The sequence below is a fragment of the Rhinoderma darwinii genome, chromosome 13 (assembly GCF_050947455.1).
Source record: "Rhinoderma darwinii isolate aRhiDar2 chromosome 13, aRhiDar2.hap1, whole genome shotgun sequence".
NCBI classification, from domain to species: Eukaryota; Metazoa; Chordata; class Amphibia; order Anura; family Rhinodermatidae; genus Rhinoderma; species Rhinoderma darwinii.
The window spans coordinates 62,274,553-62,292,099 of record NC_134699.1 but is presented as its reverse complement, the minus strand read 5'-3'; the positions used below and the strand labels follow the sequence as shown (position 1 = coordinate 62,292,099).

The window sequence follows — 17,547 nt, the reverse complement described above, 5'->3', positions numbered from 1 at the left end:
TGGACAAGCCTCTACTGTGCTATACCCCACAGGAGCTCGCATATATTTCCACTATAGTTTCTTCTGGTGCAAATTATAATAAATTTGTTGGACCTCTGTGACTCCACCCCCTTTGGCAAAGCCACACCCCCTTTTCACCAAAAATGGTGAGGACGTGGGAAAAAGGCCAAAAGTCTTTAAGGCCCTTTGGCGACTTTTCTCAAGACTTATCGGAAGGTTGGTATAGTAAATTCCCCCATAGACTCTGACCAAGAAGAAAAGTGCTGCAGTATATGGAATATTATGAAGACCAATGGAAAACCGAATTCAGACAATAAAAGGAATATATTTTTATAAAATATAACACACAACTGTAGACTAAGTAACGCCGTGTTTTATGACTGCAGTTCCAGCTCTTTTTAAAGCTCTTTAATAAGGCAGCGATGCAACTTTTTCTCGGAGGCCCGTATGATCCCATCTGTCCCTGATGTTGGGTGTTTGTCTGGCTGCTCTTGTGTGTTTTCGTTAGTGCAATGAACTATAACCCGGTTTTATAGAACGACTATAAAATCATATAGCCTGCAATTTAAAGTAGACTAAAATAGTGCACACCGTACAGTAATCACATACAGGTCAAATAACCTTTATCTGAATCACTTTCAGCAACGGCAGTATGTTCAATTAGACTCGATTTTATCTGTAATTTACATTTGCCTACAAGTCTGCACATTACTAGATCAGCAATTTGTACTTCAGAGCTGCTCTTAATAATGTAGTTGGGGACAGGAAGTGGCAACCATCGTCAGACATTTTGGATGCTATGGGGCTGTCTTTGGTCACCCGGTCACCCAGGCTGCTTACAAGTACAGACTTGCTCTCTCCTCCTCTCTCCCATCTCCTCACTGCTTGTCTTTCAGTCTCGTATAAGTAACTCCCATAGTCTAGCCGTTTTCCATCTACGTCCTTATTATTAATACAAAGGGGAGGGTAGTCCTGCATTACTATGCAGACATGGCCACATGACAGCCCACATCTTTGTAGCTAGGAATGACCAGATAAGAAAAAGAAAATAGCACATTTAAATACACAAATCATTCAAAAATATTGTCAATAGCCGTAGTTATAAAGCTTGGCGGCTTTTTATCTAAACTTTTTTTTTACATTTTTTCCACCAACTTAACTTATGGTTTAGCTTTAACCGATAGAGCCCTTCAGAATGAACCAATTAATCTTCCAGTACCAGATAATTATGTGTAATTTTCTAATTGGTAATTTCCACATTACGCTATTTATTTTTCATTCCCATGAACGTTATATTATAATTTGCTTTCGGGTTCCTGGGTAATTTCTTTGACTAGAACACGCTGATTGCTACTCTCAACTCTTTAACATTTGTGTATTATGTTTTGCTTTTATTTTCTTCGTTCAGATTGTATAGATCAATGGTTGCCTGGTTTCCCACAATGGGGCATTTTTACAAGGACTGGCGTATCTGCGTTCAGGTATGGACTCTGAAATTTCAATGTAGCTTAAACGGCGCTCCACGGTTGGGAAATGCGGGTTATGCTACTAAATAATTTGGGGTTTATTTACAATAATTCCTCTATTAAATTGTCCCCATTGTGTGTCGCCATACTGTTCATAGAATTTGGCCAAAGAAAGAATATAAACAAGGCCTCTATATACTGTACACACAAATAATCCTACCATACAATACTCATTATTCCACCACACTGTACACATAAATAATACTGCCTTAAACTATACGTAATCCCATCATTCTGTCCACATACGTAATACTACATAAAGTACACATGATCCTACCACTCCGTCCACATAAATAATCCTACCATACAATACCTATGATACTGCCACACTGTACACATAAATAATACTGCCATAAAGTACACATAATCCTACTAGTCTGACCGCATATATAAATACTACCATACAATACCCATGATACTGCCATGCTGTAAACATGAATAATACGGCCATAAAGTCCACATATTCCCACCATACTATCCACATAAATAATCCTACCATACAATACCCATAATACCTCCACATGGTACGTATAAATAATACTGCCATAAAGTACACTTAATCCTACTACTCTGTCCGCATATATAGTACTACCATACAATACCCACAATACAGCCACACTGTACACATAAATAATACTGCCATAAAGTACACATAATACTACCATTCTTTACACATAATCCTACCATACAATACCCATGATACGCCACACTGTACACATAAATAATGCTGCCATAACATACACATAATCATACTACTGAGTCCGCATAAATAATCCTACCATATAATATCCAAAACCCGCTACACTGTACACATAAATAATACTGCCATAAAGTACACATAATCCCACCACTCCGTCCACATAAATAATCCTGCCATACAATATCCATGATACCACCAGAATGTACACATAAATAATACTGCCATAAAGTACACATAATCCCACCACTCCGTCCACATAAATAATCCTGCCATACAATATCCATGATACCACCAGAATGTACAAATAAATAATACTGCCATAAAGTACACACATTGCCAGTATTCTGTCCACATAATCCTACCATACAGTATGCATGATACCGCCACACTGTACATATAAATAATACTGTCAAAAAGTACACATAATCCCACCACACTGTCCACATAAATAATCTTATCATACAATTTACATAATTCCGTCACACTAATAATTCATACTGCTATAAAGTACAAATAAATAATGCTGCCATACATAACTAAACAATACTGTCCTATTTATACCTCCAATAATACCAACATACAATGCTAAGATATCAACATACAGAGACCAAATAGTAAAATACAGTATAATGTAATATAATACCTTTTGTGGACGCTGTATAGTGGGACAGTTTAGCACCGACAGGTTTAACCCCTTACGGGTATTTTGTAGATGCCAGTGTATAAAGTGAACCTGTCTCATGACAGCAGAAGTTGTAGCAGTTACAATACCGGTGTTAGTTGTTACTCTAATTGCTCAGTAATTATGCCTGGAAACGACAGAGGATTAGCTGATTATCTCTGCAATGTGTATCCGGAAACAATATGCTTAGGTCATTATTAGATCTGGTCAATCAGCAGACCACACAGGATGAATGGTGGACAGCTCACATGTAATGTGGGATAATTAATTGTCTGCTAATCACATTATAATTCTAGTAGAGAATAATCAAATCAAAACATAATTAATAATAATTAAGTCATTGCGGAAAATATTATCAATGCACTAAACACATAACTTTTTTTTCCCTACATCAAATCCCTTAAAGGGGTATACCCAACTCAGACATTTTTGGCATATCCACAAGGTATGTGATAAATGTCTGGGACCTTTGGGACCCGCACTTATGTTGAGAACGGGGGTCTTCCCATTCACGGCCACCTCTCCATTAATTTTCCAACTCTCCCGTTCCTGCAAGTGGCTATTTAAATGCCGCTCCATTCAAACTCCTCCTCACCACAGATGTGCAGGTAAGGAGGAATCCGTGATCTAATGATCGTGTGGGTCTCAGCGGTGGAGTCCCGAGCCAGAAAACATTTATCACCCATCCTGTGGATAGGAGTTTAATGTATTCAGTGGGAAAACCCATGGAAAAACTATCTGCAAATATAGTCTGCCCCCCCCCCCATGTACCCTTCATAGAACGGCAAATGTAAAATTCTTGTCAAATTACTTCTACTGATAGGCCAGTCCCAGACTATAGTCCCATATGCCCATCTATGGAAAGGTTGGACAATAAAGAGGACCTGTCAGCTGTCCTGATATTTCCCATGAAATAACAATGCTGGAACCTCTTTTCTTAGAACTCGTTTCTAGTTCCTCTGTTATTCCTCCTGGAAAAGTATGAGCAGCTATTTCCCTTGTCAATGGGGACACTGTCCAATCAGGACTTACACTCTTTTGACCAGGGAAATGATAAAGCCCAGTTTTTAATGTATTCATACATTTCCAGGAGGAACAACAGAGGAACAAAATAACACACAATTCTAGGCAAATATGCTCCAGCATTGCTATTTCATGGGGAATAAGAATTTACTAAGACAGACACGTCAGGAGAGCTGCCAGGTCCTGTATAAAACAAGTGAATTCGGGACTCTTGAGTGAAGGATCTATAATTGAACTTTCGAGATGTTAATTCAAAGAATAAAGAGATTGAATTCTTTGCAATTTGCAATATTTCTTACGGGGGTTGCACTGTGATATGCTTATGAGATCACCCTAGGGTCACGTAACTCAAGTGCACTGGTCTATTTCTGATAGAGTAAAAAGAAAACAAGCGGGGGAGCCGAGATTGTTCCTAAGCTTCTAGAAATCATATGCATGGGTAATCTGTATTCTGCATATTAATGGCATGTCAGTTCCACCTCATTATGGAGCAGTGCGATAACCTCAAAACAAGGATTACTGGCCTTTAGGGATGTGAATAAACAAGAGTTACTGCTTTAGAGACTACTGGGTGAAATGTTAAATGCATGGAGAGGAAATATGAAAGGAATTATTCTGTACGCCGCTTATCCAGAGACTGCAGCCGGGGTGATAACTGAGCTCAGATGAGCAGACCTCTCATTCCATATTCCAGGCTACAGTCCGCTGAGTTTTATCTTTGCCAGTCAATTTAAAGGAATCGTCCAGTTTAGACAGCCCCATTTTAATTTGAGAGTGCCCTGTAGTAATTATGGACTCTATAGACTCCAAGAGATGAGCCATTTGCTTCATATAGCGGTCAGTAAAATCAATGATGTCACTCCTGACAATTCCTTTAAAAACATAGATTCACAGTAGATTTTCCTGGCTCCCCTTCCATATAGTATATGGTCATACAGTGAACAAAACTATATACCATCCAGTGCCTAATAATAAACACCATACAGTATGGTACCTAAATAACAGTGACATAATGGCCAACCTAAATACTTCCAAGCATTTGCCTAGCAACAGGCACAGGAGGAAGTGGGTGACTACTCCTTACTCCAGTAGTCACTCACTAGTCTTCAGAAAAAACAGTGCTACATATTGATAGCACACACAATATTTCTCCAGTGAAGATGACTGCCAGCTTTTTTTTTTTAAAGAGGACCTGTCACTAGATGATATAAGTTGAACTGGTTTACTGACCTGAATATCGCGGTCTCCCTGATTCCAGTTTTTTCTCTTTTTCCTGGACCACCCTATTCCAGAGATATGGCCACTGTTGTGTTGGCTTCCTATAAGCTAATTTGCTGTAGTTAGCCAACAGGGTGGAGCTAGCTTCCCTGCCTCTGATGCTGACCAATCAGCACAAAGCAGCTTGAAGGTAGTTCACACCCTATTGGCTAACTCCAGCAAATTAGCATAGAGGGAACCAACATAACAGTGGCCATATCTCTGGAATGAGGGGGTTCAGGAAAAAAAGAAAAACAGTGTTGGAATCAGGAAGACCAGTTCAACTTATATCATCTAGTGACAGGTCCTCTTTAAGTTTGTTACCTGTCACTTGGTAGTATAATTTATCCTAAAATTGCATTCTTCCTTGAAGACCACTTCTGGCCAGACTTCTCCGGACATTTCCAGGTGGACCTGTGACATAAAACAGTCTTCAACAACCTCACCTTTGTAGCAGAGTTTGGCTGTTCCTCACCCAGTTTTAAGCCTCCTACACAGCCGTTTCTGTAACAGTTAATGACTGTGTTTCAACCTACATATGTAAATGATGATCCTTATCACCTGTTGGTATAATTGGTTAATCACACACCTGACTATAATCCTACAAAATCTGTGACTTTGTTCAAGTGTACCTAGAAGAATTGATGCTGTTTTGAAGGCAAAGGGTGGTCTCACCAAATATTGATTTTGATTTAGATTTCTCTTCTGTTCATTCGCTTTGTTTTTTGTTAATTGATAAAAAAAAAACTATTAACACTTCTATTTTTGAAAGCATTCTTACTTTGCAGCATTTTTTCACAACTGCCTAAAACTTTTGCGCAGTACTGTATGTCAGCGACACATCTTGTAAGGAATCTCAGTCTTTCACCACGTCGGAGAGCTTTGTCGTAAAATCTATTGTCTACATAGTAACTGGCTGCACTGCTCAGATCCGTGAACTGCCCTATATCCCGCAAAGCAGAGCAAGATCCCGTTACTTGTAATAAGAGAGCGCGTTACCAAGCAACTCCATACATAATGCACATGTTTCACCTGCTTCTGTCCTGCAATTTTACCTAATTTATTATGCTCCACTAAAATAGATCTACCAGGCGAGACAATAAATTTCAATGTGCCACGTGGACATGTCGAAGCGAACGATAGCAAAATTCACTTTCAGTGGCTGAAGTTTTGTATTGTAGTATTTGACACACTTTTTAGAAATGTTATGCCAGGAATTAAAGTAATGGTCCCATTTGGCCAAACCCTGTACATATACTCTATTAGAGCATATGGACATCATAGAGCGTGGTCTCCTGCTTGGGACCCCCCTTCACGTGCTAGGATGCAGAGCTGATTTGGCAAACCTGGTGTATTCTAGCGTTACATGTACGGCTATTCATTTGAATGACTGCCATGTAATGCTACATTTCCCCTGCAGGGGAAATGTGGGGCTGGCCACTGCTTCCCTCTGCGATGAACACTGATCACCTGGGGCAAGAGAAATCGGACCCATTGTGATCAGCTGATTGCCGTGTCGGCTTGTCTTTAAAAAGGGCTTTTCTTCATCACACAACCCGATTAAAGACAGCATAAGGCCTGGTGTATATATATATTTCTTTATAAATTGGTCCCACCAGATCAGATCTGGAAGGTCCTAATAGGAGATTGGTATAATTATCTATGTAGTCCCCATGCTGAGCCTTCAACAGGGGCATAACTATGGGGGGGTGTAGCGGTAGCAGTCACACGTGGACTCATGCCTAAGGGGCTCAAAGGCCTCTCTGCCACATAAGAAGATGCCAGCATTATAAATGATACAGATTTGGACTTGGGGCCCTCAAATCTGTCCACATGCCTTCTAGGGGGTTACGAAACATCCACACTTTCATTGCCAATGTGATGACGTCATCGGTTTGAATGTTCCTGCACCCTAAGGAAGGCCGATCGTAGTTAGTGTAGGCCCGGCATTGGGGCTATATAAATAATTACACTTGTTTAGTGTAACCACTGAGACAATGTGCCACCCATAACACTTCTTATGTGTCAGAGGGGCTTTTGCGCCACCTCAGATACCAGGCCCATGGTGCGACTGCATCCCTTATACCTATGCCCCTGCGATCAGATTATTTCCGAAGGATCCACAACACAGTTGGGTGTATTCAAAACTCACATTTTCCCTGCGGATGAGTATAATTTTGCATTTTTGAATACGGATAGGATAAAATTTGACTTACAAGAAAAGACTAATATGAAGACGGCTTAAAAATTCATACTTTGGTACGAGGCCTTTCATCTTAGAAAATGAGATTAGTCTTTATCCTTCTAGAAGGAACTCAGAGGTGATTGAGGTGGATAATGGGGGGGGAGGGGAGGTGACTTACAATCGGCCGCTTCATTGGGTTACAGGAAAAGGAAACACTGGATGCCGAGGAGAAAATAAGGGAACCTGCCACAGTGCGAACGTACCAGTCCCCACATTGAGGAACATAATTATTCCACATTGCACGCTGTCACATCTTCTCACATAAATTAGACTTTATTATGCCGGCGTCATGGAGAAGCCAATGCTGACAAACATCTCCTCACACCTAAACCGTCGGGACACTTAGGCTGACAATTCTTCTCATCTTTCCTATCAAGCCTCCACATTGACAGCATTTCTAATTTCCTTGGATATATTGAGAAAAGGGAATATCTAAACAAAGCGACTCCTCTGAAGCTCCAGATTCGGATAAGTGAGAAACTTTGTCTTCAGTTTTATCTGCAGAAGAAGCGGAACAGACCGGTCTTCTTTTTATGTCATAGTTTGAAATTCTCTTTTTATCAGGCCATGGAATTGAACACTCTGCGACTGTCTCATGAAGTATATAAACATATATGACATACTTTTTTATTTTTAGTTCTGTTATTCTTTTTCTTACAGTATGCTGGAACAAACTTCATCTAGATAGATAGATAGATAGATAGATAGATAGATAGATAGATAGATAGATAGATAGATAGATAGATAGATAGATAGATAGATAGATAGATAGATAGATAGATAGATAGATAGATAGATAGATAGATAGATAGATAGATAGATAGATATATGAGATAGATTTAATACCCTTATTTTTCTTTTTTCAATTCTGGAATTCCCTCTTTTACAATATTCTGGCACAATCTTCTCAGTATGGGAAAATGACACATGGACAGTTGGGTTTTGAGAAATCTTAAATTCCACAAAAAGTCTCCATGTAGCCCAGGCCTAATTGACAACTGTTTATTACCATTCCCCTTGTCAAGAGGATGTGTCCCTACACAGTCTGATACTGTCATCGATGTTTGGAAACTGTCAGTTTGCAGGAGGGAATGGTAACAGCCAGTTGTCAATGCTAGCACAGAAAGTTGGTGTTCACTATAGACATGGCATTGCAGGATGGAGGTCGGGAAGAGAGGGGCCAAGTTTGGGGAGCAGCCCTGGGTCAATGTCTACTTAATCTGCCACTGTTTGCGAGTGTTATCCAGCCGCGGTCCCGTAGGACCACTACAGGTCCGTACAGTTTTGTGCAAAAAAGCCTGGATTAGGCTGCCCTTTGCTGCCAGGAGGATGGCCCACCCCTTAAAGAGGCTCTGTCACCAGATTTTGCAACCCCTATCTGCTATTGCAGCAGATAGGCGCTGCAATGTAGATTACAGTAACGTTTTTATTTTTAAAAAACGAGCATTTTTGGCCAAGTTATGACCATTTTTGTAGTTATGCAAATGAGGCTTGCAAAAGTCCAAGTGGGTGTGTTTAAAAGTAAAAGTCCAAGTGGGCGTGTATTATGTGCGTACATCAGGGCGTTTTTAATACTTTTACTAGCTGGGCGCTCTGAAGAGAAGTAACATCCTCTTCTCTTCAGAACGCCCAGCTTCTGACAGTGCAGATCTGTGACGTCACTCACAGGTCCTGCATCGTGACGGCCACATCGGCACCAGAGGCTACAGTTGATTCTGCAGCAGCATCAGCGTTTGCAGGTAAGTCGATCTTACCTGCAAACGCTGATGCTGCTGCAGAATCAACTGTAGCCTCTGGTGCCGATGTGGCCGTCACGATGCAGGACCTGTGAGTGACGTCACAGATCTGCACTGTCAGAAGCTGGGCGTTCTGAAGAGAAGAGGATGTTACTTCTCATCAGAGCGCCCAGCTAGTGAAAGTATTAAAAACGCCCAGATGTACGCACCTAATACACGCCCACTTGGACTTTTACTTTTAAACACACCCACTTGGACTTTTGCAAGCCTCATTTGCATAACTACAAAAATGGTCATAACTTGGCCAAAAATGCTCGTTTTTTAAAAATAAAAACGTTACTGTAATCTACATTGCAATAGCAGATAGGGGTTGCAAAATCTGGTGACAGAGCCTCTTTAACCTACATGTAAGCCAATATGAGATTGCTCCGGCTCCTAAGTCCTCCTGCACTCACCGACACTGCTCCAGAGCACTGCCAAGGAAGCGACCATCTGCAGGGCTACCGTGTGGGGAAGTAGGGGGTGACACACTGAGCCTGCCCATCGATGTCTAGGGTCTGAATTCTCTTGGGGTCTGAATTGAATTTTGCTGTCTGGGGTCTAAATTAATTTTAGGGTGTGATGTCTGGTTTTATCCGTTCCTGTGATTTATAACTAATGTCTTATTACTTGTTTTTAGTTGTTTTTTTTTAAGTTTTTGAATACAATTAATTGATAGTGGTACCTCTAGATAAGAATTATTTTCCAGGCGTTCCCCAATGTTAAAAAGGTTTGGAAACCCCACTCTATGCCACAACCATAACCGGTTATATTGTCTGATTGCCCTTCAAGGTCTTCTCCATCGAGCCGGACTCACGTCTTGTATTGATGGACATTAACAATCCTGGACCCTGTCTACGGAAGGTTAAGCAAATATCAATATGACCTTCGACTCGGTGCCTCACACCAGCGGGTCTCGATGTATAAATAGCCACAGGTAGGAAATGTTTGCATGGTGATTTAAACTATTCAAAAATGTGGAATAAACTTTTTGTTTTTGGGGTTTGTTTTATAAAAGTGACGTTTGTACAATGGACCACAATCTGTCACATTCTTTGTCCCTAAATCATTCTGCTGTGTCCTATTTACCAATTTTAATATTCTTTTGATAATTTCCTATTTTGATTTGATCCCAGTTCTAGTTTTCTGCCTGGCAGGGTGTCGAGTGAGTCACAGATTGCATCTCTTTGTGTTTCTAATAAATAATTTTCCAGACGTGGATATTGCTCCTGCAAAAAGATCGGTATTATTAGGCTGGGTTCACACGAGCACATTAACGTCCGTAATGGACGGACGTATTTCGGCCGGAAGTCCCGGACCGAACTCAGTGCAGGGAGCCGGGCTCCTAGCATCATAGTTATGTACGATGCTAGGAGTCCCTGCCTTGCTGCAGGACAACTGTCCCATACTGTAATCATGTTTTCAGTACGGGACAGTAGTTCCACGGAGAGGCAGGGACTCCTAGCATCGTACATAACTTTGATGCTAGGAGGCTGGCTCCCTGCACTGAGTTCGGTCCGGGACTTCCGGCCGAAATACGTTCGTCCATTACGGACGTTAATGTGCTCGTGTGAACCCAGCCTTAGTGTTAACACATGGATGTTTTAGAATAGTGTTCCGGATTTTTCAAGAATAATCGGGGGTCACGTGTTAAAATTAATGTTAATCAGTATAGACCTGTCATAATGGCCGGTCAGATACTTGCTTACATTTTTTCTGGTGCATCCATTGGTTTAGTACCTCTGTCCCCGGGATTCCACCAAGTGAGTGACTTGTCCCAGTTCCTGGTGTCTAGTCTTTTGGCTCACAATTTTTTTGAATGTTCTTGCCAAACGTGTGCGTTTTCTCCAGTTTCTTACTCCAAAAACATACTGAAAGTTTAAATGGCTTCCAATTGCATTTCCCCTTGTGAGATAACGGATTAGGTTCTGAGCCCCACTGGGAATAGGGATTGATGAGTGGTCAAAATTTGTGTACAATCAGCTGCTAAATAATATGTTGCATTTACAAGCAGTCAAAAATAAGAAATAATTGTATGATGATATGGGTTTTAAAGGGTTAGTCTAGTTTTGAAAACCCATTGGCATACACACTGTCACGGTCTGTGGGTAAGTGGACCCACTAGGCCGCACCACCGTAGCGGGGAGGCAGATGGCCAAACAACAGACTACCCGATCAATACAAAGTCCAGCATAAGGGTACCTGAATAGTGCAGACAGTCGCAGTGGCTAGGCACAGATGAAACTTTGACGGCAGAGGATGCCACACGTGGCGGAGGATATCAGGCGCGGTAGGGGAAACCAGACGTGGTGTACGATAGCAGGCGTGACCGATAGCAGAACACGACTCCAACAGTCAATAGAACTCAGGAACCAACACAGCACAGGGTATAGGAACAGGTAGTAGGCAGGGGCGTAACTAGGAAAGACTGGGCCCCATAGCAAACTTTTGACTGGGGCCCCCCTCCCCTGGGTGTCACACAACCCCCCCCCCTTGTAGATAGTGCCTTTTTTACAGCCCCCCTGTAGATAACGCCATAGAGCCCCCTCTGTAGAGAACGCCATGCAGAGTCCCCCCCCTCTGTAGAGAACGCCATGCAGAGTCCCCCCCTGTAGGTAACGCCATGCAGAGTCCCCCCCTGTAGTTAACGCCATGCAGAGTCCCCCCCTGTAGGTAACGCCATGCAGAGTCCCCCCCCCCCTGTATGTAATGCCGTGCAGAGTCCCCCCTGTAGGTAACGCCATGCAGAGTCCCCCCCTGTAGGTAACGCCATGCAGAGTCCCCCCCTGTAGGTAACGGCATGCAGAGTCCCCCCCTGTAGGTAACGCCATGCAGAGTCCCCCCCTGTAGGTAACGCCATGCAGAGTGCCCCCCTGTAGGTAACGCCATGCAGAGTCCCCCCCTGTAGGTAACGCCATGCAGAGTCCCCCCCCTGTAGGTGACGCCATGCAGAGTCCCCCCCCTGTAGGTAACGCCATTCAGAGTCCCCCCCTGTAGGTAACGCCATTCAGAGTCTCCCCCTGTAGGTAACGCCATTCAGAGTCACCCTTGTAGGTAACGCCATGCAGAGTCCCCCCCCTTGTAGGTAACGCCATGCAGAGTCCCCCCCCCGTAGGTAACGCCATGCAGAGTCCCCCCCCCCGTAGGTAACACCATGCAGAGTCCCCCCCCGTAGGTAACGCCATGCAGAGTCCCCCCCCTGTAGGTAACGCCATTCAGATTCCCCCCCGTAGGTAACGCCATGCAGAGTCCCCTCCTGTAGGTAACGCCATGCAGAGTCCCCTCCTGTAGGTAACGCCATGCAGAGTCCCCCCCTGTAGGTAACGCCATGCATCCCCTATCCTCAGGATAGGTGATACATGTGTGATCGCTGGCAGCGATAGAGAGAACGAGGGACCGAAAGTCCCCCAAAGTTCTCCATAACTAACCTATGACTTCCGGCGTCTGCGCAGCTCAATAAAAATGAAAGGAGCGCTGGTCACGCATGCGCACAAGCGCGACCGGCGCTCCATTCATTTCTACGGAGCTGCCGACACAGACCCCGGAAGTCCGAGGTTTGTGATGGAGAACTTCAGGGGACTTTCAGTCCCCCGTTCTCCCTATCAATGCCAGCGATCACACATGTATCCCCTGTCCTGTGGATAGGGGATACATGTCTTTTGTTTAATGGCAGAGTGGGGAGATACCTCCCTGCTCTGCCATAGTGTTCAGTGGCGTCGCGCTGTAGTAGCCATAGCAGCTGCTAGCGGAGCCTCTGGCCATGGTGGGGGCCCATGCCGGCGGGCGACACGAGCCCCCTCATGCCGCGGGCCCCGTAACAGCCGCTACGGCTGCTACGGCGATAGTTACGCCACTGGTAGTAGGGCACTGGAACACTTGGGAACAGGATAACACTGAGGGACCATTTGCGAAGACTAACATGGGAAATACAAACAATGCTCAGACAGGGAGTGAAAGGGCAGGGCCCCTTTTATAGTCCAGAGTGATTAGAACTAATTTGTAATATAATTCAGGTGCGCGCGCTGGCTCTTTAAGGCAGGGCACGAGCGTGTGGGCGCACCCTATGGGACACAGCCGAGCGGAGCCGAAGTGAGAGGAACGACAGTCCGCGTCTGTGGATGCTACACACCCTATTAGGGAAATCTAAATTAATAGAGGGGGATCCACAGTTCAGGACCCTCGTCTATTAGCCAGATTGGAGGGTGTCCTCTGGAGGACCTGCCCTGCCCTTGCATCAATAGGACAGCCTATTGATTTCAATGTGTACTGTGTAATATTTAATTTCCCCTGTGGTGGCGCTGCTGGAAAATGTAATACTTTCTGCCAGGTTTCCCCACAGATTACAGCTGATCGCTGGGGGTTCCAGCTGGGGGACACTTTGTGATCATCTTATTGTCAAGGGAACATTTTAACAAATAGGACTTGTCCAAAGCAGACCACCCCTTTAAGATGTTTATTATCAGGGGACCCTCCAATTGTCTAAAGTGGGGAACCCTTTTAAACCCTTTAACCCTGAAGTACATGTGACTATATGAAACCTCCCTGATGAAGAGACCGAAGTAGTCTTTAAAGCTTGAGTATTAGTATTATTTCTTTTTGTTAGCCATTAAGCGGTATCACATCTGCAAGACTGATATTTTGTTTCCCTTACTGAGAGCAAAAAAACTTTATATGAAACTTTGTCATGTAATTTATTATGGTAAAGTGGAGTCTTCCTAGCCTTCCTGCAGCCCGTCATACCCTTCCCTGTCTGGAAATGTTCAAGAACCTCCTCAGTGCTTAAAGGGGTTTTCCAGATTCTGACAATTGATGACCACCTATACACCGGATAGGTCATCAGTACATGATCTGTGGTGGTCCGACACCCAGGCCGCCGCACAGATCAGCTGCTCCGGTGCCTCCGTGCACTGGACGTACGTGCCGGAAGCAGTTGGCTCCGGCCACGGAATAGAGTCCGAGCTGCAGTACTGTATACAAGTGAATAGGAGCAGAGCTGCAGTTCTGCTGCGCCGCCACTATGCTATGTACGGAGCCAACTGCTTCCGGGCTCCGTACATAGTATTATGTGCCATAACATCCGGCGCCCGAAGGAAACCCGGAGGGGCTTATCGGTGGGGGGTCTGGGTGTCGGACCCGCACCGATGACATACTGATGACCTATCCGGTGGATAGGTCATCAGTTGTCAGATGGTGGAGAACCCCTTTAAAAATTATTTCTGCCGTAGTACAGGAAATAGTAGACAGGGAGGAGGGGGATGCAGCTGCAGCTTCTGTCTAAGCTTTTCGCTGGACCTGTATCCTGTTAGAAGGGGGAGACATTAGCCTGCTCAGAGTACTGTGCACATGACTGTTGGATATGTGGACATCCGAAATCTACACCAAAGTGAGGGAAAGTCATATTAGGAAGAGCTGCATTATAAAAGTAATTCATTTACAGAATATATTCAAAGCCATGGAAAAAAATGGGCTAATGAGAAGTACATCTAATACACAGCGGCAGCCAGTGGGTGAAGAGGTTGCAGTCGCACTCGGGCCCTGGAGCCTAAGGGGCCCAAATGGTCTTTGCCCCATATGACCAGTACTATAAATGATGCATGATAGTTAAAGGGCCCTGTTACAGATTTTGCATTGGGGCCGAGAAGCTTTTAGTTACGTCTTTGGCTGCATATTCCTAAGAAGTGTTTGTGATTTTTCTTTTGTAACAATAGTCACGCTTTAGATAAAGGAACAAAAAACAATTCTCATTAATTCTCGGTAGGAGTTTCCACAACGCTATTAATGATTACAAAATGTCATTGTTGTTGTATCGTTTTATAATAATAAGTGATTTTAATTGCTTATTAAAGACCAGTAAAAAGCCTAAACCCACATTTATACTTTATTCTCCAATAATTTTTATTCGAATTTTCAGAAAATAGTGAACAAAACGAAGCGATGGGGTTCTGTAAGAGAGCATAGAGGATACATGAAATGAGATGGCAGAACAGTACAGAAACAATTGGTTTGCGCTATATACATTCCCGTAAAGGAGATTAACAAAGTCATGGAAGCAATAAAACTGTAGACCTAAAGAAAGAAGAAGACGAAGGAGGAAATACATTTTTCGTTAAAAAAATGGGAGGACGGACGCTGTAAACCAGGAGGAAAGTCAGGATTACAACATATAGTAGTAGCAAGTGGAGAATGGGGAGACTAAAAGGGGGGGGGGGGTTGTCCATGCATGGACAACTGATGACCTATACACAGGATAGGTCATCAGTATATGATCGGTGGGGGTCTGACACCTGGACTCGGCACCGATCAGCTGTTCTGGGTGTCTCTGGGCGCCGGATGTTATGAAGGGTATGCTGTATTCGGAGTTGGAAGCAGATGGCTCCGACTACTGCATAGTGGCCGTTCTACAGATCTGCAGCTCTGCTCCTATTCACTTGAATACTGCAGTACTGCAGCTCGGCTGCTATTCCGTGACCGGAGCCATCTGCTTCCAGCATGGATATCCGGTGCCCAGAGGCAGCCATAGCAGCTGATCGGTGCGGGGTCCGGGTGTCGGACCCTCACCGATCATATACTGGTGACCTATCCTCTGGATAAGTAATCAGTTGTCCGTGCGTGGACAACCCCTTTAAGTCAGTACATCTTCGCCTGTGCATCCCACAAAGCCAATGCTTGTGACCGTATTGGAGCCAGAAGAGTAGGTCAATGGTGAGGGTGGAACCAGAGAAGAGTTTCAATAGGAGTCGGATAACATGCATTTGCATCCAGTTGCACCCACTGAGGATAATAAGGTCTAGAGAAACTATCCGATGTCTGAGCTAGACGACCACATTTCATACTTTAACATGCTTATAATAGTAGATTGAAGAGATTTTATTAAACATAAAAACCAAAATCAAAATAGGTTAAAAAAAAGTTTGAACGGGTTTGAGGCTGAGCTGCAGTGCCCCCACTGATCAAATATTGATGGCCTCTTACCAATGAGAGATAAGTGTCCTCTAATTGTCACATCAAGGGGTCTTCTACTAAAGGGTAAGAAGATGAGCAGTTGACTTTTTACTTCAATGTTCAATGGCAGTCCAAAAGTGTTTTAGTCTATTTAGTTCGGGTGATTATGTAAAGATTTGTGAATGTAGACAAAGACATAAGGCTCTGTTCACATCAAGTTTTTGAGGAGAGCTCCCGACGTACACGCTAAATGCGTCCATAGGGCTTCATTGTCAGACGGAGGCTGAACGAGTGTCCTATTAACCAACGTCTGGCCGGTATACTCTTAGTCTGTATATCAGAAAAAAAAGGTATGGAATAGCGTAGTAGATTACGCTATTCCATCCCACATTGAATATCCGTAACGGTTGCGTCACCTATAGACTATAATGTTATCCGTTTAATGTATACGTTATGAACAGGGTCATGAGAGTTCATGATGTACACGTTAAAAAGATACCATTATAGTTTATGGTGATGGATGCCACTCCATCTCAGCCTACTTTTAACGTACGCACCTGGAGCTTTTCCTGCCATCAAACGTAGGCAAATAAACGTGATGTGAATGGGGCCTTTGTGGCTTGTATGGACTCTGCACATCCTGAACTTTTATTTTTAGGAAGTATCATGTGTCTCAGGCTCCTCTTAGGTCAGACACAAACATTATTTTTTTATCCAATTTTTACAAAACTTTTTTGGTGCAAAATTGCATGAAGGCGCCATTAAAATGATTTTGTTTTATTTATGAATGTCAAAAGTGTGAAAATTGGACAGGGTTAAGAGGAACTGCAAAATAATATTATGGGGCACTCATACTTACGTTTACGGGTGGAGTTGCTCTTTAAGTTGTGTTCTGGAGCATTTATCGGCTGCATATAAAGAGTAGTCCTGTTCTATTAACGTGACAGGAATTCATTAAATAACAAGACTCTGGTTATATATTTGCATGATTAGTTTAAGTGGCTGCAGGAATGAAGTACGGCTTATAAATAATAGTGCGGATATTCTAAGAATGAGACATCAGCTGCTCGCTGGGAAATCTCAAGATGGATTGCTGTAATGAAAAGGTGGTGCATTCCCGAAATAGTTTTCCGGCAGTGATGGACGTGAAGAATAAACAGTTATACAAGGGACAGACAGTTCTAAAGCTTTCGTCTAATGATTAAATAGTAGCCGGAGACACAATTTAGGATTAATTTCAGGGAAACTGCAAAAAAAAAATGGTGCCCCTTGTCTCGAATTGATCATGAGGATCCTCAATGCTTGATGTCGAACCGTCGGTCTAACCACTAACTCAATGTCGATCAATGGATCTATAAAGACGGAGGTGCAGAAAACCTTTCCTTTACCTGGGGCAC

General features: G+C 43.3%; 1 protein-coding gene across 3 annotated transcripts in view; it reads left to right on the top strand.

Annotated features, from left to right (window-relative positions):
- Positions 1–17,547, top strand: part of SLC39A11 (solute carrier family 39 member 11) — a 367,218-nt gene that overhangs the window by 93,045 nt on the left and 256,626 nt on the right. For 2 of the 3 annotated variants that reach the window (XM_075845738.1, XM_075845737.1), the window contains exon 3: positions 1,409–1,481. In XM_075845738.1, coding sequence (XP_075701853.1) covers positions 1,409–1,481 — 73 coding nt within the window. Of the gene's footprint in view, positions 1–1,408; positions 1,482–10,030; positions 10,146–17,547 lie in introns of those variants that run through there. The other variant, XM_075845744.1, reaches the window with a different exon arrangement.